The sequence below is a fragment of the Arthrobotrys flagrans genome (genome assembly GCF_004000055.1).
Source record: "Arthrobotrys flagrans strain CBS H-5679 chromosome Unknown unitig_3, whole genome shotgun sequence".
Classification (NCBI taxonomy): domain Eukaryota; kingdom Fungi; phylum Ascomycota; class Orbiliomycetes; order Orbiliales; family Orbiliaceae; genus Arthrobotrys; species Arthrobotrys flagrans.
In genome coordinates this window covers 2,926,082-2,947,729 of record NW_027137547.1, presented here as the reverse complement: position 1 = coordinate 2,947,729, position 21,648 = coordinate 2,926,082, and the positions used below count along the sequence as shown (strand labels likewise).

Genomic DNA, 21,648 nt, shown 5'->3' with positions numbered 1-21,648 from the left:
TAACCACCACGAAATCCTTTAAAACACAGCCTCAAAGCTATCCTGATCACCGAGATTACCATGTCTAGCCTTCCATCAACTATTCGTACCCTCTCCCAACCCGACCCGAGTAAGGCCGAGGTCATACTCACCACCGTTCCACTCCCCACTATTACCCCGGATTCCAATGAGCACCTAGTCAAGGTCTACGCCACCTCTCCTTGCGCGGGCGAACTTCTTTGGCCTTCTTTCGCCCTAAGCTATTACGGGAAAGACCCAAAAATCGTCCCCTGTTACGACCTTTCAGGAGTCGTTGTGCAGGCTCCTGCGAATTCTCCCTTCCCCGTGGGATCTGAAATTTGGGGCCGTACGGCTGTTTCCCATTCCGGCAATGCGCGGGATTATACAGTTGCATATACGGAGGAGCTTGCGTTCCGGCCAAAGTCGCTTGATCCCGTAGAAGCTGCTAGTGTTCCACTGAGTGCTATTACCGCCGTCCAAGCACTTTTCGACCAAGGTGGCCTTGCCGGATTCGACGCAGGCGAACAAGGACGAAAGGCAAATGCCGCAAAAAGAATTCTCGTGATAGCCGCGAGCGGTGGAGTTGGTGTTTGGTTGCTCCAACTTGCCAGAGAAGCTGGTGTTGGCGGCATTGTTGGAGTTTGCGGGACCCCAAATGTGGATCTCGTCAAGGAACTCGGAGCTACCGAGGTTGTTGACTACAAAAAACAAAGCCTTGATGATTGGATTGCGGAGGACGAGGGCCGAAAAGTGGATTTGGTTATCGATTGCAAGGGCGGAGAGTCGCTGGCACAATCATGGAACTGCGTGAAAGATGGAGGGAAGATTCTATCTATCGTGGAACCCACGGAGCCTAGAAAGCCCGAAGGCTGCAACGCTAAGGATGTTACGAACTACTTCTTCATCATGGAGCCGAGAGGGACCGATCTGCTACACGTCGGTAGGTTGTTCGAAGAAGGGAAGGCCAGGATGGTGATTGATAGCGTGTTTCCATTGGATGATTATCAAAAGGTGTTTGAGAAGCTTGGCCGCTCGACCGGGAAGATTTTGATCAAGCTATGAACGCTGAACGAGATTTTCAGCTTTCCATTTTCCGTGGAACCAAAGCTATCTATGCTGTATCTAGTCTAGTTGTAGCGCTTTCTTTGTAACTACTCTGGTGACTACCTACCCGGTTTATATATTAGACACCTCTTTAATCTCAACTTGGTATTGGATATAATCATAAACCACGGGCATTTCGTATCTCTAAATAATCGTAACCCGATATGCGGCGCGCCTCGTATCCAGTAGATTTTCGATAGCTTGATCCATACGACAAAGCTTTCATGAATTCAATCTTAGATGGCAAAGTTATCGGTAATTAATTACTCGGTGTTATATATGAGAAACAAAAACCGACCGCGGAGGGGCCAATAAGAGATTCCGAAGATCCGAGTACGAAGACCCGAGGGCGGTTCTGGAAACCAAAGAAGCCGGTCAAGTTTAATTGCTCTATCGCCAAGTGCGATACGCCCCGTTCTCGCGCTCATATGTTCATGCGCCATCCTCCCTACCTAGGTAAATTATACAAGAGGCTTCATGCTCCATGGTAATAATAAACAATATCCATTGTATACCCATTTAGAACACGGTATCACATCGTCTCTGCAGGGCGCTTCGAATTCTAGGGCCTCTCACCATGTGTTTGATTGGATCTCACGAGGGGGTCCCCACATGACAGACCCTGTCCAAGAACACGCAGAAGCGCGGCGCAGTAGGAACTCGGGCCTGATAAAGGTGGAGTGGTATTCGCTTACGGCACCGGATGCACGAAAGATAACCCGAGATGCGGATTACTACGCAGCAGGGATAAGAGCGGCTCGGTTCATTGCATACAATACAATTCTTTCGCATGCAGGAGGACTTGAGATCCATGCAAAAGTATTTTGAGATGGAATAATTCTATAGTATATTTTTGGATGAGTTTTATTCAGAAAGAGAAAAAAAGAAGGCATCATTGATCGCAACATTGGAATTAATTAACTGTTACGAAAATACCACAAATCCAACGCAGGGGGTGTCTACGGCATGGCCTCGCCGCAAAACATCCAATCCAACATTTCACCAGCACACCCCACGAAGCAGGTAATTTAATCGCCCAACCCGTGCCTTCGAGAGTCCCGGTGGCACAAGAATACAGGAGTTTCGTCTTGAAATTCTTGTCCTCCTCATATATTACTGCAGTCGTGTCACGCAACCAATGTTGCAAGTTCCAACAGACTACTTTCCTTCAATCTATTTTTCGCTCTCTGCGAACTATGTACAAAGATATGATGCCACATCCTCCGTTTTCCCTTCTCCTGTCACTTTTATAATTGTTTTGGCACTCTTTTTTTTTCCCGCGCGTGAGAGGAAGGCTTGTTCTTTCTTTAACAACCACACGATGCATATGTCACTGCCCGAGAAATTTCCCCCGCCGGTAACGGCGAGGGGATCACCAATAAACCGATTACGAAACATTATTACTATAACAGCCGGAACATTCTTCGTTCTTGTTTTCTTTCTCGCCATAAAATTCTATTTACCGGGTAGACCGGATTTCGTATCCACCGAAAGCTCAACCACCGCAGCCGTAGTTCCCAAACCACCACAGACGAACTTCGAATCCATCAACGAAGGCAAACCCACCCTTCCCCCGATCCCTAGCATTTTCAACCCACCTACACCCGATATCGAGCGAGTCAGCATTCGTGACGGTGACAGTTTAATCCTTACCGGTGTTAAAAACATCACAAAATGGCAGTCCGTCGGTCGCCCGCCAGTTCGAAAAGATTGCTGGTCCTACGCTGCCCGCTTCAAGCCCTACGTCTCCCCATCGCCGGGAATTCTAGACCTCATTTCCAATAACAATAAACCGACCAATACCCGCGCCTTCATCGTCCGTCTCTCAACCGGTCAACGGTGGAAGAAAGAATTCAACCTCCACGCACGCGCTGTGGTTCTCGAAGCGGGGTTGGCAAATTATGATGTCTTTTTCCTCATACATAGCGATTTATCATCTCCCGAAAGCAGGAAATGGATAAAAGGCCACGTACCGAAGGAATTCCGAAACCTCACTCGAACGTTTTCCACAAAGGACGTGAAGAATTGGTTAAATGGCACCGCACCGTTCAAAAATATCATGGAACACAATCATCTCCCGCTGCAGATGTTCGTTGCAAATAACAAACAATACGATTTCATTTACTCCATCGAATCGGACGTCCGTTTGATCGGCCGCTGGGACGAGTTTCTCACCGATATCGACGAAGAATACAAATCCCATCGAGAGCGCCAAGAACCCGACCAGGATATGCCGGAAACACCCGATCTGGTAACTTTCGAAGCTCTCAAACGACCCAGGGAGAAATGGTTATGGCTGGATGATAAATGTATCAAAGATTTCGGAGGACGTGAGGATCTACGTAGCTCCATCGGACCGATGTGGGGTTGGTCCAGACGGCTGATTGAGAAGTTGAATGAATATAACGCAAACGGTGTCAATTGCTATTACGAATATTTCCCCCCGACGGTGGCTTATAAAGAAAGCTTGACGACGTTCTTTTATCAACATCCGTTGTATTGTCCGAAGAAAACACCATCGGGGAGACACTCGTTGAAACTTGAGGAGCTAGGAAAGAACGATCCAAGGACCGTGCAGTACGAAAAGGCTGCTACCGGGTGCACCGTAAGTACTTCGATCCCCAAGGAAAGTTCTGTAAAAAAAGGTCTCAGACAGGGATTAATCCGAGATTATAGTATTTCTTTGTGAACCCGCACTCGCAGCCGTTTTGGGATCAGTGGTATAAAGCGAGAAAGAATCCTGATGCGTGCTGGCCGACGGCTTTGGTACACCCTATCAAGGGAGAGTTCTTTAATTAGTACGGTATCGCATTGTTGCTTTGGAGCTCTGGGTTTTTGCATTTTCTAGATAACGGTGCATGTTGAGGCGCATGGAGTTTCGGGACCTTTGGCACTTCTATGAAATCGTAATAGTTTCGAGAGATTGTAAATATCAGGTTGATCACAAGCTGGACTTTTTTTCACACACACACCTCTTTAACAACTAGTAAGATGCGACCGAATCCCAAACCAATGGCATCAATCAAAGATCCAAAGACCGCTTCTTAACCAAGGGCATATGACCCGAACTGAAGACTGAAGACTGTGATCGCCATGCCCGGGAAAGTCGTCAAGTCTAGGATACCGGGGCGAGAGTCTTACTACCTCTTTACCTCAGCTCCGTATCTATCTGCTCGGCACTCCTCTTGAATGTCGCTGCTGACCAGCCACCCAATCTTCCGGGTTCAATTTTTCATGGTCTCGTACCCAGACGTCATTTTTTACAAGCTATTGCGCCTCAAAGCTACTGTGGTGAGTGCCACAGCCTTGAAGTCGAATCCAAATACCTGTATCGAGCAGCACTACGAACAATTTCGGAAACTCTAGGATGGAATGCTGGCACTCAAATATTTGGAATAATATAACAGACGCAGGTCCGAAGAGCTGATGATCTCGAAGAACCCTATGAGACTATTCGGACCGTGGCCGTGAGCCAGAGGCATCTCGCGCCGCGCACGTGGGATGTGGCCCAACGCAGTTTATATCCGAAATGCAACATTCGGGTTACATTCACACAGGCGACGTTTAAACCGAGATACCTAGTTGGAGTTCGAAAGGAAGATAAAAAATATAATTGGTAATCCCGAGTCCGTTGCATTGACCCTTCCGATCTTTCAACACGACAAAAAAAAGGGAGAAGGAAGATGACATTCAAAAACTTGATCAACCAAAACCCTCTCGTGGCAAAACAAAGAGAAAGAAATGAACGCTTAGCTATGCCCGCTATATAGTTTATATGCTGTATACGTAATCCTATACCAGCTACGCTAAACCAAAAAAAACGGGTGTTTAAAAAATGACATAATGGTATCCAGTGAGACGCCAAAAACAAACAAAAAATGGTTTATCGAAGGGGAATATGGGGGTTTATTTTAGTTTTTTATAAAAAAAAGGAAAAAAAGAGGAAGAATTTAGGCTTAGAAAGAAATGTAAAAAGTGTATATATGTCTCGCGCACCAGACTGCACATCCTCATCCTTGCCTTTCGAGCAGAGGGTTAGAGTAAGGGGTTGTTATCCAACGTCATCCCATTCCATGGCCTCCATTCCGAAGCCACGGAGCTTAGGATGAGGTTTTGAAGAGTTGGGAGGAGGGTCGACGTTGGAAAGGGATGATTTGGTGGATAGGTGATCGATATGAGGAGGTCGTATACTTGAGAGGAGAAGGGCGGTCATTGTTATGGTTTAGAAGGGGCGTCTAGGGTATGGCTGATGGGACATCTCTCCGTCGCTGGAAGGTCGAGTGAAAGTCTTTTGCCACGCAGCTATAGAGGAGGGTCTGGATATTGATTGATCGGGGTTCGGGAAGAGTTCGTACGGATGACAGATTCGAGGGAGGCAGCTCCGAAGTCAGTGGTTATCGTGTCAAGTCGAAGCTAAGCTTTGATGCCTCCCGGGCCGGGTTTTAGTACCGTCCCCAAGCCTCCCCTCCCGCCGTTGGCGATACACCGGCAATCCGATGCCTTTCCGGAATGGTAAAATAAAGAGTTATCACCGTATGGTATAATGGTAGATATCGGACGGTCGTAGATCTTAAATAATCAATAAAGATCACGAGCTATCGCTTTCGGGAGGGAATGAAAATCCGTCTCCAAGAACCACCTCTTCGGGTTCAGGCAGGGTCCCAGCAGCTGTTTATGTACCAAGGCGATGACTAGGTCATGGGCTTCCTTCCCCTCACTCGCTCGTTCCCAGCTCACGCCAGGACTTCCAAGGCGTTTCCATTCGGCCTTCTCTCCCCATCAGCCGCCTCGAATCCGGAAACTGTAGTACATAAATCAAGTCGGACATTGCATAGAAGAATCTCAGACCACCCAATTTTAACACCTCTCCGGCAGAGTAAAAAAGAAAACGAAGAACCCACAGCAGTCCGTATAGAATGAATCGGTCCTCCATGAGCCAAAAAAAAAACAGAGCTCGCAGGTGCTTTTGTTGCCAGCCCGAGGACCGCATGCATGCAGAATTGCACCAGAAAGTTTGCTAGTATATATGACCCTGGGCGGGTTAGGCTTGGCGGCATGATTTACAGCCAACCAGGCTTTGAAGAGGGGATATTGGCGAAGGAATGAGGGTGTGCGAGGCGGGTCTTGAGATCCTATCATTCGACCGCAGGCTGTCTTCCCCGCCGGCGTCCCAAGGGTAAGCTAAATCCGGTTTATTGGGTCGTATCTTTTTTCCAGCTTTTCGTTTGACTTTTCGAAGGGAATGAGCTGGTCGGGATTGCTCGCCGCTATGGGACAACGCGACTTGGCTGCCAGAATCCAACAATCTGTTTACGATTCGAGATAACTTTCTTCGCCGTCGACGTCCGTTGTCGACTTCAAGGTCGATCCGAAGATGTTTCCACCTGGACGCTTCCTACGTCCGAAACCCCGATTCCCAATTCTCTCCCCCCGCTTTACAAAACCAAAAGTTCCTTTCCGCCGTCTAACAACCCCTCCGCCGTCATCACCGCTAAAACAATCACGTGCGGACCGCATAATCTCAAAACGTAAGCCTCCCTTTACAAGTCGTCTACAAAAATACAACCGCAATGCAAAGTAACTAACTTTTTTTTTTTCAAAAAAAAAAAAAAAAGTCCCCAAATACCTCCACCCCTACACCCGCCCCCTCCTGACCCACCCGACGTCCCACCTAACCTCCTTCCTCATCCTCCACGAACTAACCGCCGTAATCCCGCTCTTCACCCTCTTCGCCGTCTTCAACCTAACATCCTGGAACCCCGCCGACCTCCTCCCCGTGGAATGGATAGAAACGGGGTATACGAGGTTTAAGAAGTATATCGAAAAGAAGGGGTTGGAAGGGTGGATCGATGGGAGGGGGGTTATGGATTTGGCGATTGCGTGGGCGGTGGTCAAGGCGTTGATGCCGGTTAGGGTTCTGGGAAGCGTGTGGGCTGCGCCGTGGTTTGCGAGGAGGGTTGTCATGCCGGTTGTGGGGTTGGTTGGGAGGAGGTAGGGAGAAGGTTTTGATAATAGCACACCGGGGATGGATCGGGGGGATCGTTTTAGGTTAATGGGAAATGTATCCGGTGGTTCATGATAGATATATACAAACCCGCTTCGCACTTTTCTATCTATGTACAAAACGGAAAGAAGAAACCGATACAAAAACTCGTCCGGTTATGAGGAGAGATCTAGAGGGACAAAGATGTAGGTAGTACGCCGCAAAACGATATGCGAAAAAGCAAAATGTACTCCGGCACCAAAATAACCTGGTGACTTTATATGACAGAAATGTAACGCCATTCCCCCGGGGATCGCGCTGTCGAATCCGCCTATTGTTTGGGAAATAGATGTAAGAATGTACAGTTGAAATGAAGCGTCGGATGGGCGTCCGATGCAGTCGATACCGGTTCCTTTCTCGGTTGACCGAGTCCTTTTCGAATACTTGGGTGATCCTCCTAGCCGCCTTCGAGTCGTATATTCGGTTCGGGCTCGGTGTCGTAAAACCGGTATCTATCGGTGTCGTCGCATTTCGTCTTCTGGGTTCCGAAAACAATCTCCTCATCTAACCATGCCTCATGTAATACTCAATCGCAGTGCTGAACTACACACCCCCAACCTCCATCAGCACCTCCGGTCTTTAAGAGAGAGAAAAAAAGAAGGGCATGTATAATAAACTTACAGCAGCAAAACCCGCACACCCCATGGCGCTGGCCGTCGGCCCCCCGCTGGCTCCCAAAATCCCACCGGTGGCACACCCCGCCAGCACCGGATTGACCAAATCGTTCTTCGCCCTGTAGCTCTCAATCACACATTCCGTACCCGCGAATAACGCCCCGACCATCCCGAACCCTTTCGCCGAACCCCACGATCGGGATCCCATGTCTTTGAATCCGGCTTTTACTTGTTGTCGCCAGGGGAGGTCGGAGAGTTTGGTGTTTGTGGTGTACATTGTGTCGTAGGACATCTGTATTTGATATTTCGTCAGTGGGTCGGAGAGGGTGGTAGGGGGGAGGGAGGGAGTACCGAAGCCATGAAGAGACCGAACACTCCACCGAGGGCGAATCCCATACCGCCTGAAATCACGGTTTTCACGGGACACGATTCCATCGCTGCTTGCATCTACCTCCCATCTCATGTTAGAGTTTTACCTCAATCGTCCGAGGAGAAAAAAAAAAAGTGGTAGTTGACTACCAACCTGCTTGACCATGACCATCTGCTGCTGCTCAGGACTCAGACTGTTAAAGTCCGGAGCTGCTGCTCCACCTCCTCCACCGCCAGCGGGTCGTCCGAAGGGACCCATGCCCGGCATACCACCGCTTGGAAAAGCCATGGTTGTTATTTGTTCGAGGGAGGTCGATCGTATGGGCCGAAAAGATCTTTAAAGACAGCCGGCGAGAAGGGTTTTTGTGGCCAGGAAAAAAAGTTCGGGCGGCCGAGTTTAACGAATTTTGGGTCGCCAATTTAAGTAGCTCTTAGTAAAAAAAAAGTCGCCTCTATCGATAAGACCGAACCACCAAGACAATGCGCTTGTCGCCATTATTTCACTTGTCATCTGTAGAACGATCACCTTGGGAGAAAAAAAGTGAATAGAAAATATGAATAGAAGATACTTTGTACACGCTCCCGCTAAGAAACAATAGAAAAGCAGAAATCCACCTGCCGAACACGCTGACACCCTCCGTTGTAATATCGTATCCCTTTCCCATATCCAAACCATGCGCGTATGCTTCGTATCATCAATATCAATTTATTCTCCGTCTCACCCAAAACACGAACGAAAGGCTTAAAGACTACATGGGCAAACTACTCGACAGCCCGGCTCCCTTCTTATCCAACATCAGCCTCTTCCTCGTCTGCTCCTGAATAATCCTCCTCAGCTTATCCTCTGCCGTTTCTCCATTCTCGCTGCCTGCCACGCTACTCCCTCCGACACTCTTCCCGCTGCCGGCACCTTTCTTCCATCCTCCTCCCCAGAGTAGATTTTTAAAGCTAAAGCTGCTTCTGGTGCTCCCTCCCGCATTACTAGCTACGCTCAAGCTATCCCTTTCCCTGACGGGTATGTTGGTCACAAGGCTTTGCCTGCGAACGTGATAGGGACTGGGGCTTGCAACTTGTGGGACCGCTACGTCCTTGGCGCTGCTGCTCCTGATCGATGCGGCGCCGGGATGGACGGTTCTGAGTAACAGAGCGGGTGGTGAAGATAATCTTCTTTCTTCGGCCGTCATGGGCGGGCCGTTGGGGCTTAAATACGGCAGATTGGACGGAAGACCGGCATTGCTGCCTTCCCTCCTCCGTCTGATCAACCAACTTCCCCCTCCATCCGTAGCGGTATCACCCATCAACGCGTGGTTGTTGGAAAAGCTATTGGAGCTGGTCATCCGGGGACTCAACGGCGACGAAACGGCAACACTGCTCCCCATCTGCATCCCGTTCCCTCCGATCCTTCTGACCGTCGTATCGGCCGTCTTAGCAACCAGCAAGGAATGCGTGTACGGAAAATGCCGTTTATGCACCGAATCCCACTTCCCCAATCTTTCTTCCTCCGGTAGCATTTCATCGATAGCTTCCAACGTAGCTATGATATTTTCGATTGCAGCGTAAGCTGTTTCGGCGCTTTGGGCGAGATCTTCGACTGCCAGGCCATTTTTGAAGGGTGCTTCGGATTTCAAACGGTCGGAACGGGTGGTGGTGGTTTTTAAAACTTGGGTGGATAGGCGCTCGGCGAGGAGGATTTGGGATTCGATGGATTTTTGGTGGGTTATCAGGAGGTCGGTTTCGTGGGTTAGGTTCGAACGGTAGGTCGTCGAGAGGTGGGTTATCGTTTCGAGGGTGCGGGTTACTTTATCGTATCGGAGTTAGACGAGATGGGATTGGATTGGATTGGATTGGAAGGGAGATAGAAATACCTTTGGGGTCGATGGCCTTGAGGATGCCATTGAAGGAGAACTCGGTGATAGCGGGGAGGGGTACACGCTCCGACTCGTCGACTTCGGGTATGGTGGTTGTCACGGTACTCTCTGGACGGGGGAGTAGGCGCGGACCAGCACGGGTTGGGTGACAACGGGTTTCGCGACGGCCGCGGTCGAAGGAGCCGGAAGAGGAGGAGCAGCAGGAAGCGGTGGTGGGGGAGAAGAGGAGGAATATTTGGACTTTGAGTTCCGACGGTTGCGACGACGACCGGAGACGGAAGAGGAAGACGTCTGTTTCTGGGAAGAAGAAGTTTGGGTGCGAGCACGGGAGGGTCTTTCGCCGGTGAGACGGAGGGGATCCTCTGAGGCGTTTGTGTTTGAGAAGAAGGAGAGAATTGAGGCTAGCTTGTTTGCCGGGGGTAGAGAGTGGCGGCGACGGTGAGAGGTTGAAGAGGGAGGAGGGGGGTTGGGGAGGTTAATGGGGCGACGGGGCTGCGAACGGGAGGGCCCGGTGCTCATGGTGATTCTGATTCGTTTTTCGGTTTTTGAGATCTCAACAGGAACAAGAACAAGGAGCCTGGTCCGGTTTGGACTGGGAGGATAGATGTCGTGTCGACGGAACTGGGAAGATGTCTAGCATCTATACTATGCAGACGTTGGTTGTTACCCAGGAAGTAAACAAAAGTTGAGGGGCGACGGAGTTGCCGCAGGAGATGGGCATCTCCCCTCCCCATCGTCATATCATTCGTTATACATTCATAATATTGTTGTCGTTTGACCCGACGACGGGGCAAAGATGGATGTCACAGATGGTGCATGATGAAGTGGCAGTCCCATAGCATCTGACCCGACCGCTCAGTTACCTTGACTCGACCTCTGCCCTGCCCTGTCCTGCGCTGCCGCCCTTGCTCTCTCTGCGATATATATTCCACCAGCCGAATCTATGTCTACGGCTATTTGTTATGGTTAGACCGAGAGAAAGAACCGGGATGTAATGAATTTGGATCTTTATTGGCCGTGTACTGTTTTTTGTGAACTAGCGGGTTAGCGGCAAGTTGGCCTTTTATTGTTATTCTTTGCTCTCGCGACTCTCCAACTTGAACGGAAAAGAAACATGGATTCCAGCTATCATCCTTCCGACTGATCTGAAATATATCCCCGCCGGTCTCTAATTAATCCCGTTCCGTACATATTACCTGCTGCGCTCCATAGGAGGGAAGAAGTCGAAGGAAAAAAGGAAGCTATCCGTTCGGTCCCGTGGATTACCTAACAAATAGAGAACCCATACGCTGTATACCCTACCCCGACGCCATTCTCACGCGAATACTGTAACGTATAAATAAGAGGACGGGAAGCTAGCGATTGCACCGGGATGGGTGTCGTCCAGGTCCTCGTGGAGTATGTCGCTCCCGTCTTTCTCGTCACCTCCCCGGTGACCAGCTATGCCGACCAGGTACTTTTTCCCCTAGCCCGTGGTGGTGATAGCAGATGATGGAAGTTATACTAAGAGCTGTATGATGGTGGTGGTGGTAGATATGGAGCATCCACTCCCAGCGGTCGTCGCTCGGCTTCTCCCTCGACATTCCTCTCATCATGCTCGTCGCCTCCATCCTGCGTATATACTACTGGTTCGGCGTAAACTTTGAGTTCTCCCTGCTGGTCCAGAGTATGTCTCCTCGCATGAATCTATAATACCCGGGGGTGGTAGGGCTGATGGTGGGAATCGTAGGTGTTATAATGGTCTTCGTGCAGACCGTATTGCTAAAAGTCGCCCTGGACCACCGCCCCAGCAAGTCCGCCGAGGCAGGGGTCCCCTTCTCCAGTATTAACGGCCAGGATGCCGAACGTCCCTATAACTTTTGGCAGTGGCGTCAGCAGCGGCCTTTCTGGGAGGTACATCTTTCCCTCATCCTCTGATCCAAGCGTGCATATATTGATTAGGATTCGGTGCAGTTCCTCCTCTACTTCATCACCATCGTCGGAATCCTCCAACTCCTCTTCGGCTCCTCCGCTTTCTTCGTCTCCCTCCTAGGCTACCTGGCATTGGGAATCGAAGCCACCCTACCGATCCCACAGGTCATCGCAAACTACCGAAATCAATCCTGCAAGGGATTTCGGGTCTCCGTTATAGTATTCTGGTTACTCGGTGATCTGCTCAAGGGTGTTTTCTTTACTTATAGCAAAACTCCCATGGTGTTTAAACTCTGTGGGTTGTGCCAGTTTATGTTTGATTTGACGTTGGGGTATCAGTATTGGGCTTATACGGAGAAGGAAGGGCCGATTGAGATGAAGAAGAGGAGGAGCTTGCAGATCAATTAGGGAGGTGTGCAGTCGTTTACTCGCTCGTTTATTCGGATATGCGGGTAACTAGGGAGGTGGGGATATAGGTGTATTTATACCTTGAAGTCTCGTATGATATATGAAGGTAACGAGTTTTTTAACGGGCTCTCGGGGGGAAGGCTCTCGACAGAAGACTGTCTGGACTCGTATGGGTCGATTTTTTCTTTTGATTTGGCGATTGATATAAATATACATACTATGATTTAATGGCAGCATTTGATTTTCTACTCCTGCTCTCTCTAGTTCTGTTGGTAGAAGTCATGATCGAAGACCGGGCAGATGGATCCTTAATTTACAACATCCCGTACTTGTAGTTTATGTACACTGATTGCAAAGCAGTACGATAATATTATTTACTCTTCCTCCTCCTCCTCCACGAGCACGATCCTATCCTTCACCACCCCCTCATCCTTCCCCTCCAAATCCTTCTCATACCACCCATCAAGATCCGCATACGCTCCCTCATAAATCTGCATCCCAATCCTCTCCCCGTTACCCCTACTGACAGCCACGGGCCTCCACCGATTGATCGCGCCAGAAACCAACGTACTAGCCGCGGGTAACCATTTCTCAACGTCCGTATCCTTCAATCCGGATTTATGCATAACCGACTGTGTCCATTGCAAACCCTGGAGCACGGGTTCCCAATCCCTAATGGCCTCTCTGGCGATACTATATGCCGGTCTGGCATCCTCATCCTTTGTCGGGCTGGCCTCGGGAGCCCCTGCGAGTTCCTTGTCGATCAAGTCGATTTCTTCAACCGCTAGATCCCAACATTCTACGAGGGATTTGAGATCCGACATGACCCCTCTTTCGAGATCAGTCTCCTTGCCTTCATCCCATCTGACCACCTTCCCGGCCTGTAAGAACAATAGGGAACCTCTAACGACCGGATCGACGGCCAACCACCCAGGAGCACGTTCCTCCATCCTCTTCTTCCTCCTAACTTCATCGAATTGTTCCTTCCAGCGTCTGGCCAGACCGACCACCCCTCTGGCCCTCTTCACCGATTTCTCAGCATGAAACTTTTCGGGGATCAAAAACCGTACGAACTGCGCCCGAACCATTTCTCTCAAAGAACCCTGAGTATAGCTGAACCCATTCTTCCGATGAACTATCCCATCATGAGCGATCTTAATGGCCACCCCAGGTCTTCCCGCGAGTCCACACTGCCGGATCAAATTCCTCCATTTCCCGGGATCGATCTCGATCTTTGAAGATCCATAACCTTGCATCAATCCGGGTAATAAATCGTATTCGGACGGTGAATTGATTAAATTCAAAACTCGTGTTAGTGTTTTCGAGCCATGGAGGGTTCGGTGTTTTAACGGACGCAAGGGAAGGGTTTGGCCGTTAAGGGTGATTGTCAAGGTAGCGTTTGAGGGGTTTGTACCCCTTGCGAAGGCTTGTTGGGAGGCTTGTTGGGCCAGGACGTGGTGACGCTTTGTACGGACGACGAGACGTTGGTAGTGGTCCGGGAGGTGGTCGATGAGGAATTGGTCGCGGTGGATGGAGTGGAGGAGCGAGTCGAGGGGTTGGTTATGGGTTTTGGGGAAGTACGGGAGGGGAGCTGTTTCTCAATCGTTAGTTATACGGTATATATATAAGTATCGGTGGGGGGCTGGAGGGGTACTTTTTGCGATTCGTTGTTCACGGATAGCTTGTTTCGAGGCGGAGAGGGATGACGATGTTGAGAATTCCCGGGATGACGAGGAGGAAGGATTTATATCGGAGGATTGGGAGGTAGATGGAACGGCTGGCCGTGTTATCGAAAGAAGACTGGAGTGGCAGACATCGTGAACTGATGCCCTCCGGGTCCTCAATGCGCGGCCGAAGGTTTTGGCGGACATTTTCCACAATTAACTTCCCTTTACTCTTGTATCGGGAAGCAATTGGTCTCCTCCCCGTCCGCTTGAGGACGTTTTCGGTATCGGAAGGAATGGAATGAGTCGGTGGTGATGGTTGTCAATACTGGACCGGGGATGTTTGAAGTGAAGTTCTGGTTCTCCGTCGTCAAAAGTTTACCGAACCCTTGCAAAATTCGGCAAGGTTTCTTTTGCAACGTCTGTTCGATATATCAAATACTCGATACCCAAACGACCGCAAACTTCAACATTCTACATCGATGCTATAACCTCCGATATAACCCAGCTCGTACCGCTCTGAGCACGCAATGTCGTTACGAACCTCCCTCTCCCGCTTCCGGGACGCAATCCCCGTCGGTCCGAAGCCCAAGATCATCCAACCGCGACCACCGGGCGTCCTCACCACCATGCCAAAGTCGTTGGACCAACTGCTCGCCCAGCTGGGTACCAAAAAGGCCGTGAAGGAGAAGCCGGTCGATCGAAATCCCCTAAAACCTCGTACGTCTTTTCCTCTTCGGTTCCTTCCTACGGTACCATACTAACGTGTACACATCCGTAGCCCCCAAAAAGATCAAAGTCTACAAACCCCCCTGCCCCGCCCCCCGAACAGCGTCCTCTCCCACTTCACAGCAACCCAACTGAAACTCCTCGACCCGAAGGGTCTCCGTCAACGTCTCTTCTCCCGTAACAACAAAGACTCCATCCTCCCCGGCGATATCCTACAGATCCGCTTCAAAGATAAAAACACGGAACCCTTTGCAGGCGTATTGATAAACATCCGACGTAGAGGGTTGGATACAGCTATATTGTTAAGAAATCATCTGACCAGGGTGGGCGTGGAGATGTGGTATAAGCTTTATTCTCCCAAGATCGCAGGCATTGATCTGGTGGAGAGGAAGGAGAGAAGGGCGAGACGGGCCAAGTTGTATTATATGAGGATGCCGAAGCATGATAAGGGTAGCGTCGAGGGTGTGGTTACCAGGTGGAAGAAGAACAGGATGTTGTTTGGTGGAGATTTGGATGGCGAGAGTGGGAAGAAGAAAGGGAAGAAGGTGGCGAAGAAGTAAACTTATCCTTTCGGGGGCATTTTGTACATATGTAGGGATTCGTATTGTAATATATTTTTATGGAATTTTTGATACCATATTCATCTGGACTCTGGGTGAGAATTGATATTCGAGAATCGTAATACAGAAACATCCCTTGGAAGGGAAGACGAAAGACCGATCTTAACTCCCGATGACTGGTGAGCGTATCGGCTTGTCTTCTCGAGGAAGGACATGCAGAGAGATAGGAAAGCTCGTTTAATGCTACACGCGTTAAACAAACAGAAAAAAGGGTCGTAAAGTTAATGAGAAAAACGTGAGAAAAGGACATTTCAAAACCCGCCGAAGGTAACAAAACGCCGAAATACACCCTAACGTCCCAACAGCACAATCAATATCGTCTTTAGTCTGACTTCGGATTATCATTTAGAGGGAGAATGATGATTTAAAAGATATCACGTCTGCGATTCCTCTGCTCGTGTAACCATTTCCCGCTGGCAACCACACTAGGCGACATGTTCCCTTGCATCGCACCCGCCAAACTTCCCTGTCCGATCATACCGGTTCTAGCGCCTGTATTCATAGGACTGCTAAAGCTATGCCTCTTTTCTAGACCGGAGCCGATGGTCTTGAACGGGGATGGGGTGTTAAAAACCGGACTGGGGGATCTAAAACTTCCAGGCGAACCGAGTAGCTGTCCGGGACCGATCGGTGAACCCGCGGCGGTAACACGGGGCTTGCCGGACAAATTGATACCGGAGACGCCGGAGACGCCGGAGAATCCGGAAATATTGGAGATACCGGAGACGTTGGCGAATGTACGGCCTGGAGTGGTGGTTGATTGGGTGGGTGTTGTGGGACGGGCTAATAGTGGGGATTGTGGGAGAGGAGAGGATTTATTGTAACGGGGTGGGGTGATGTAGTGAGAGACTTCGGCGGCGTGGTTGGTAACCGTGGAGTGTGGGGTCGGAGGGAGGGAGAGGGAGGAGCGTTGGTCGTCCGTGAGGGGGATGTCGGTCATTGGGTCCGGGCCGAGGAGTGGGCCGATGATGGCGAAGGCGATGTTATAGGTGAAGACTACGCGGATGATGAAGACTAATCGAGAGTTAGCATCTAGGTATATCGTAGAGCTTTGCGGGTGGGAACATACTTAGATAGTAAATTCCGAGGTAGACGATATTGGCGACATCGTTCCTAGGAAGACCCGAGTAGATGCGTCTGGACAAATCATATCGGTCAGTACCGCAATCGGACAATTTCTTCGCATCCATTGACAAAGAAGACATACGAGTTGTAGAAAAGATGAGTGACGACAAAGGTAGTCCCTAGGGCGGCGCCGTTCTTTAGGGCCCGCGAAACCCGCCGATCGGAGAAGGACCTAGCTTCTTGTCGTCGCAAGACTTCATCGAGTTTTGGATGTTTCCAGGAACCAGGAGTCCCTCGACCGTTAGAGGCAATGGTCCTCGAGGGTGTGATCGGACCGGACATGGCGATATGTGGAATTGGAGGATGGTGTCGACGTTGAGGTTGAGGTTGGGGGGAGGGTGGTGATGACGAGGAGATGATGTTGACGAGAAGGGAGAAGTCGCGGTTGTAGTTGCTGAGCCGTTGGTGTTGTTTTTGCGGTCTCCAGGGCACCAGCCACATTTCGATACTGGAAAATGTGGCTGGTAAAAACAACAACTGCCACAGCCGCTCCTCCCATTCCACATTATCCTATCAGACCCCTCGAAAGTACCGATTATCTTAGTTCGATATAGTACTAGTACTCCATGCTTCTTAACAGGTACTTGGTCGCTAGTGGTAGATACTACGGAAGCACATGTATGCACCGGGCAGTATTAGCTGCATCGACGGCAGTGTATGCTTCCGAAGCGCGAGAGAGCTAAGCTAAGCAATAACCAAGAGAGAAAGTGAGAGCACAGTGCTTGGGAAGCCATCCAACAAAACCACCCTTCTTACCACTGTTACTGCCCCAAAACAACCACCGTTTGAATCCGTCCCCGTTCCTAATCCCATCCCTACCCCTGGTCACAAAAACAAAGACGCCCAGAGGAAGAGAGAGAGAGAGTATACGTCATCTCATCGTTCGGCCAGGTTGTCTCCAAATAAATAAACGTCCGGTCCCGTTTTAAACCTACCGAAAAGCCCGCATCGCATTGCTCTTAGGAAGATAGTTACCGGCTATATTCGATTCGTTCAATCGCTACTATCACCACTACCTCCAGCTAGGTAGTCAGTAGTTACCCCAGAAAGATCAAGTATCTTCCGGCTGCTTGGATCGGATGGGTGCTGCGGATTCCAAGCTCTCCTTCAAGAAGGGGGTCTTTCGCCTGGCCGAGGAGAAGGGCATTCCGGTTGATGACCCTTACTGGCGTCAGGTATTGCTTTGCTTCCGTGCTATTATCTGTTTAGTTGTCGCTAATTCCCTATCTTGTCGCTAGTTCTGGGAGCTGCCAGAGGCTTCCGAGGATGTCTTTACCCTATTCTCATCGGCCGACATTCGACGGACCAGGGATAGCTCCCTCGAAAACCTGGAGACCCTCATAACCGCCCTCACTTCGAGATTGTTCCACCTGCGACACCACCCAGCGTTCCCCGATCCCGATGCTGCCCCCGAGAAGGAAGCTCTCAACTGCATCCGTGTCCTCACCCGTCTGCTCCCCTATCTCTACGAAAATGATGCCTTGGAAGTTTGGGAGGAGAAGTTCTTTTGGTCACCTAGGAAGAAGAAGACCAGAAGGGTCAGCGAGGTTATATTCGACGAATCCAATCCGAATCCAACCCCGGAGCCGCCCAAGATCGAAACCGTCAAGCCGCTCGCCGAAGAACTGATAGATACCCTGTTGGATATGCTCTTCTTCGCTGGGTTTACTGTTCCGGTTACTCCGGTCGCCGGGAAGACCAAAGTCACCTATGCGATCTGGCAGAGCGGTGTGGGATGTAACACATCGATGGCAATAACCAGAGAAAGCGAGTCGAATCGTATTGAGATTTTACGCCTCTTGATATCCATTACCAGCAAGGCGATGTACATTCCCTCGAATTCCTTGCCGGTCAAGGGTACCAGGGCCCTCACATACCTTGTCACAAATCCCGATAAGAAGGTTGTCTTGTCGGTCTTGTGCTCGCTGTTGAACACCACTCTCAAATACAATGCTGCGTCGTGGAGGCTACCTTACGACCATGTAGTCTTCTCAGACTCCAGGCAGGTCTTGGTAACATACTCTCTACACATGCTGCTCATCCTCCTATTATACCCGATCCCCGAAGGAAAACAGGGAGACCCTCCTCCGAAGAACAACTTTAGACACTACCTGGGCAGACTCCACAGATCCCAAGACTTCCAATTCCTCGTCGACGGCATGACTCGTGTTCTAAACCAGCCAATTCAAGCAAGCTCATCATACCTTCCGGGTTCTCAAAAGTCCCTGAAATGGGCTCCCGAAGTCATCATGCTCTTCTGGGAGTCTCTGCAGTGTAACAAACGATTCCGAGCCTTTCTGATAGAAACGGATAGGTCTCTTGATTTCGTTGTCTTACTGATATACTATGCGCTGGAGTATCGCACCGACGCTTCAAAGTCTGGTGTCGTACGCATGTGCGTGTTTGTACTGCAGACACTCTCGTCAGAGCCGAAGTTTGGGAAGAGCCTGAATAAGAAGTTCGAGAACCAGAATTTGCTCCCGCCCACCGTTAGAATCTCTGGGTTTTCAGGGTCGTATGCGGAATATGTTATTATTGTGAGTACAGTCCGATGTTAGGCAACGGTGGGTTTTAGCTAATCGTGGCGCAGTCGATATACAACCTGATAACGAGCAGCAAAGGAAAGTTCGGAGCGATATATCCGGCATTGTTGGCCATCATTGGCAACGTTGCCCCGTATGTCCAGAACTTGTCATCCGCCGCAAGCGGGAAGTTGGTACAGCTATTCACATCGATGAGCTCGCCTTCTTTCCTACTGGCCAACGAGTCGAATCATGCGCTTCTGCATTCTCTGCTCGAGGCTATGAATAGCATTGTCGAGCACCAGTACTCATGTAAGCATGCTACCTTCCCCTCACCGGTATTATACCCCAAATTACATTATATTGACTGCTGTGAAAGCAAACCCATCATTCATCTACGCCATCCTCCGCTCACACAAACGCTTCGAAAACTTACGATCCTTCACCCTAGAAAGCGGGCGTGAAGAAATTGAGAAGCAGCGGAGGATGCAGAAAGACAACGCTAGCGATATCATGCAACCTGAATCGCCGATTATATCTCGCACGAACACGATGCAGCCCCCGGATACACCCGGTCTCCCCGCTGATCCCGAAACCTTCCAAATCGGGGACTCGGACGATTCTGACGATGATACAACCAGTACGCAACGAAGGCCCTCAGCCGTGATGACACCCACCTCAACGGCCTTCGAGGCTTCGCGTGGAAACTCTATTGATGATGCGGTTCCGATCCAGCTGAGAGGCATGAGTGAGAAGGCTAGAGGCAAACTCCCAGTCGGACAGCTGTCGAGGCAGAATAGCGTTATCAGTATTGGGAGTCAGAATAGTGTGGCTTATAATGCGATTGGGGAGTTTGCACCCACTCCGGAATGGGTGAGTATAATATCTACCGATAAAAAGTGGGTAAGGAATGTTGGCTAACAAGTGAATATAGATCGAGACATGGTTGCCTCTTCTTCCTCTGCATACTATTCTTACTGTCATTCAAGAATTATCACCGCAACTTCGTGCCGTTTTGTCAAAACACTCTCGTCAGAATTCTGTAACGAGCCCGACAACGACAGCCCCTCAGTCACCTCTCCATCCTCCGCCTACCCCCGGACCTACTGAAACCAACATTTCAATGTTGGAACGCATTCGGACGACTGAAATCCCTGGGGTCGAACCAAGTCCGATCAAATGCTATACTTTCGAGTGGAGTTCCATGGCATTAGGTTGGTATGAGAGTTTAATGTGGGGTTTCATATTCGTGAGCGAGATGCAAGTTGGGAAGGGGACGGCTGGGGTGTGGAATGGGACCGGTGTTAGGTTGTTTAAGGTTCAGGAGACGGCACCGGAAGGGCCGAGTTTGAGGGCGCCGAAGGTATGGATGATTTTCTTCCCTTGTTTCAGAAAAGTCTTGAGCATTGTACTGACGGTTTTGGGGCAACAGGGTGCCGTAGACGCGGTCGCTACGACGCTGATGGATAGGCTGAGCCATGTTAATCTTTCGGCATTGAGTGGCGGAGCAGGTGCACAGGCTGCTGCCGCTGCAAATTCTGGGTCTGCAGCTTCAGCAGCCGGGGTGCAGCAGAACAGACGAAGCAGTGGGGCTGCGGAAGGCAATGTGAGGTCCGCCGTTATCTAGTGGAGCTTCTGCTTGCTGTGATCCCCTTTTTTTGTGTCATCCGAGGGCTTGCAGACGGCCTCTGAAGGTCCTTAGGGAGACGTTGCGCAGTTGGTAATATTTTATGAAGAAGGACAAGCCGGAGCGAGTTGCTCTAGCAAAGGCTGATTACGTCAGCCGTGTGCGCGTGTGTATGTGACACCGTTCACGCTGGGCTCGTGTTCTTGAGCCTTTCTTTTCTGTATCAATTATCGTATAGGGTTTCTCTCTGTACCCGGTCTCAAGGCTACTTTTCTTTGAGCCTATTTATTCTGTCGAGTTGCATGCGGTTGATATTTAATTTTTACCAGCGGCGTTTTCTCTCTTTTCTTTGTTCACGATTATTCCGTTTATATGTAGCTTGGTTTAGTTTAGTGCTTGGGATGGAAATATTGAAAAGTTTAGTATGTGGTTTCTTTTATCTTGGATCGCTGCAGTATTACCGCTCATACGGTAAACCAAATATTCTAAATACCAGTCCCGGATCCCATACCACAACAGACTAGAATACAGAGAAGTTAACGGCTAGAGTTCGTGGGAACTAATTCAAGAAGGCTCAAGGAACCAACGGACCAGTAGAATGGCTATTCGTATACCTGAATGTAAATTTCATGTATCAAAGGGTTTTGTTTGTGTAAGAGCACAGACTCACTAAGCTGTGTCTCCATTATATACGATATTCTTGATGTACGCCTAGTTACGTACCGCTGACGTTTTGGCTCAGTGGTGCGTGACACTTACAGTTTGTTATTCTTCCTTGCATACTACCACGTGCGTCCAGAGGATGACAGTGCTACAGTATATGCATCGTGGTGTATAGAAAAGGCCAAAGGGGAGTCTTGAAATTCATGACGTCGAACCCTTCTTCAAAACGTGCTCCTTGCTGGAGGCTTCTTTTCATCCCGCGTGTACGTAGTATCACACTATTTTACTTTATCGGTACATGAAACGGTTACATACATACGTGGCCTCGATCAGGTTTCTTCTGGATAGCCATCCGAGGGCTCTTTTTGTTCTCCACTACCC

General features: G+C 49.8%; 10 protein-coding genes across 10 annotated transcripts; 6 read left to right on the top strand and 4 right to left on the bottom strand.

Moving 5' to 3' along the window:
• Window positions 1-60: 60 nt before the first annotated feature.
• On the top strand, window positions 61-1,062 carry DFL_002234 (uncharacterized protein; the record flags this gene model as incomplete). The annotated part of the gene is made up of 1 exon (XM_067630990.1): window positions 61-1,062. One exon carries the CDS (start codon window positions 61-63, stop codon window positions 1,060-1,062), a length of 1,002 nt encoding a protein of 333 aa, XP_067493579.1.
• A 1,363-nt stretch (window positions 1,063-2,425) lies between these two features.
• DFL_002233 (uncharacterized protein) lies at window positions 2,426-3,903 on the top strand (the record flags this gene model as incomplete). Its single annotated transcript, XM_067630989.1, has 2 exons — window positions 2,426-3,709; window positions 3,781-3,903. 2 exons carry the CDS (start codon window positions 2,426-2,428, stop codon window positions 3,901-3,903), a joined length of 1,407 nt encoding a protein of 468 aa, XP_067493578.1.
• Window positions 3,904-6,478: 2,575 nt separating this feature from the next.
• On the top strand, window positions 6,479-7,099 carry DFL_002232 (uncharacterized protein; the record flags this gene model as incomplete). The annotated part of the gene is made up of 2 exons (XM_067630988.1): window positions 6,479-6,632; window positions 6,720-7,099. 2 exons carry the CDS (start codon window positions 6,479-6,481, stop codon window positions 7,097-7,099), a joined length of 534 nt encoding a protein of 177 aa, XP_067493577.1.
• Window positions 7,100-7,651: 552 nt separating this feature from the next.
• Window positions 7,652-8,419, bottom strand: DFL_002231 (uncharacterized protein; the record flags this gene model as incomplete). The annotated part of the gene is made up of 4 exons (XM_067630987.1): window positions 7,652-7,690; window positions 7,769-8,053; window positions 8,113-8,208; window positions 8,285-8,419. 4 exons carry the CDS (start codon window positions 8,417-8,419, stop codon window positions 7,652-7,654), a joined length of 555 nt encoding a protein of 184 aa, XP_067493576.1.
• A 460-nt stretch (window positions 8,420-8,879) lies between these two features.
• Window positions 8,880-10,517, bottom strand: DFL_002230 (uncharacterized protein; the record flags this gene model as incomplete). Its single annotated transcript, XM_067630986.1, has 3 exons — window positions 8,880-9,928; window positions 9,996-10,295; window positions 10,349-10,517. The coding sequence occupies 3 exons, from the start codon at window positions 10,515-10,517 to the stop codon at window positions 8,880-8,882; spliced, it is 1,518 nt and encodes a 505-aa protein (XP_067493575.1).
• An 853-nt stretch (window positions 10,518-11,370) lies between these two features.
• Window positions 11,371-12,317, top strand: DFL_002229 (uncharacterized protein; the record flags this gene model as incomplete). Its single annotated transcript, XM_067630984.1, has 4 exons — window positions 11,371-11,451; window positions 11,532-11,664; window positions 11,728-11,891; window positions 11,952-12,317. 4 exons carry the CDS (start codon window positions 11,371-11,373, stop codon window positions 12,315-12,317), a joined length of 744 nt encoding a protein of 247 aa, XP_067493574.1.
• A 374-nt stretch (window positions 12,318-12,691) lies between these two features.
• On the bottom strand, window positions 12,692-14,188 carry DFL_002228 (uncharacterized protein; the record flags this gene model as incomplete). The annotated part of the gene is made up of 2 exons (XM_067630983.1): window positions 12,692-13,908; window positions 13,972-14,188. The coding sequence occupies 2 exons, from the start codon at window positions 14,186-14,188 to the stop codon at window positions 12,692-12,694; spliced, it is 1,434 nt and encodes a 477-aa protein (XP_067493573.1).
• A 323-nt stretch (window positions 14,189-14,511) lies between these two features.
• DFL_002227 (mitochondrial 54S ribosomal protein bL19m) lies at window positions 14,512-15,270 on the top strand (the record flags this gene model as incomplete). The annotated part of the gene is made up of 3 exons (XM_067630982.1): window positions 14,512-14,701; window positions 14,763-14,779; window positions 14,863-15,270. The coding sequence occupies 3 exons, from the start codon at window positions 14,512-14,514 to the stop codon at window positions 15,268-15,270; spliced, it is 615 nt and encodes a 204-aa protein (XP_067493572.1).
• Window positions 15,271-15,694: 424 nt separating this feature from the next.
• On the bottom strand, window positions 15,695-16,896 carry DFL_002226 (uncharacterized protein; the record flags this gene model as incomplete). The annotated part of the gene is made up of 3 exons (XM_067630981.1): window positions 15,695-16,344; window positions 16,400-16,467; window positions 16,538-16,896. The coding sequence occupies 3 exons, from the start codon at window positions 16,894-16,896 to the stop codon at window positions 15,695-15,697; spliced, it is 1,077 nt and encodes a 358-aa protein (XP_067493571.1).
• Window positions 16,897-17,534: 638 nt separating this feature from the next.
• Window positions 17,535-20,604, top strand: DFL_002225 (uncharacterized protein; the record flags this gene model as incomplete). The annotated part of the gene is made up of 6 exons (XM_067630980.1): window positions 17,535-17,630; window positions 17,694-18,992; window positions 19,046-19,289; window positions 19,357-19,850; window positions 19,912-20,340; window positions 20,410-20,604. The coding sequence occupies 6 exons, from the start codon at window positions 17,535-17,537 to the stop codon at window positions 20,602-20,604; spliced, it is 2,757 nt and encodes a 918-aa protein (XP_067493570.1).
• Between the last annotated feature and the right edge of the window lie 1,044 nt (window positions 20,605-21,648).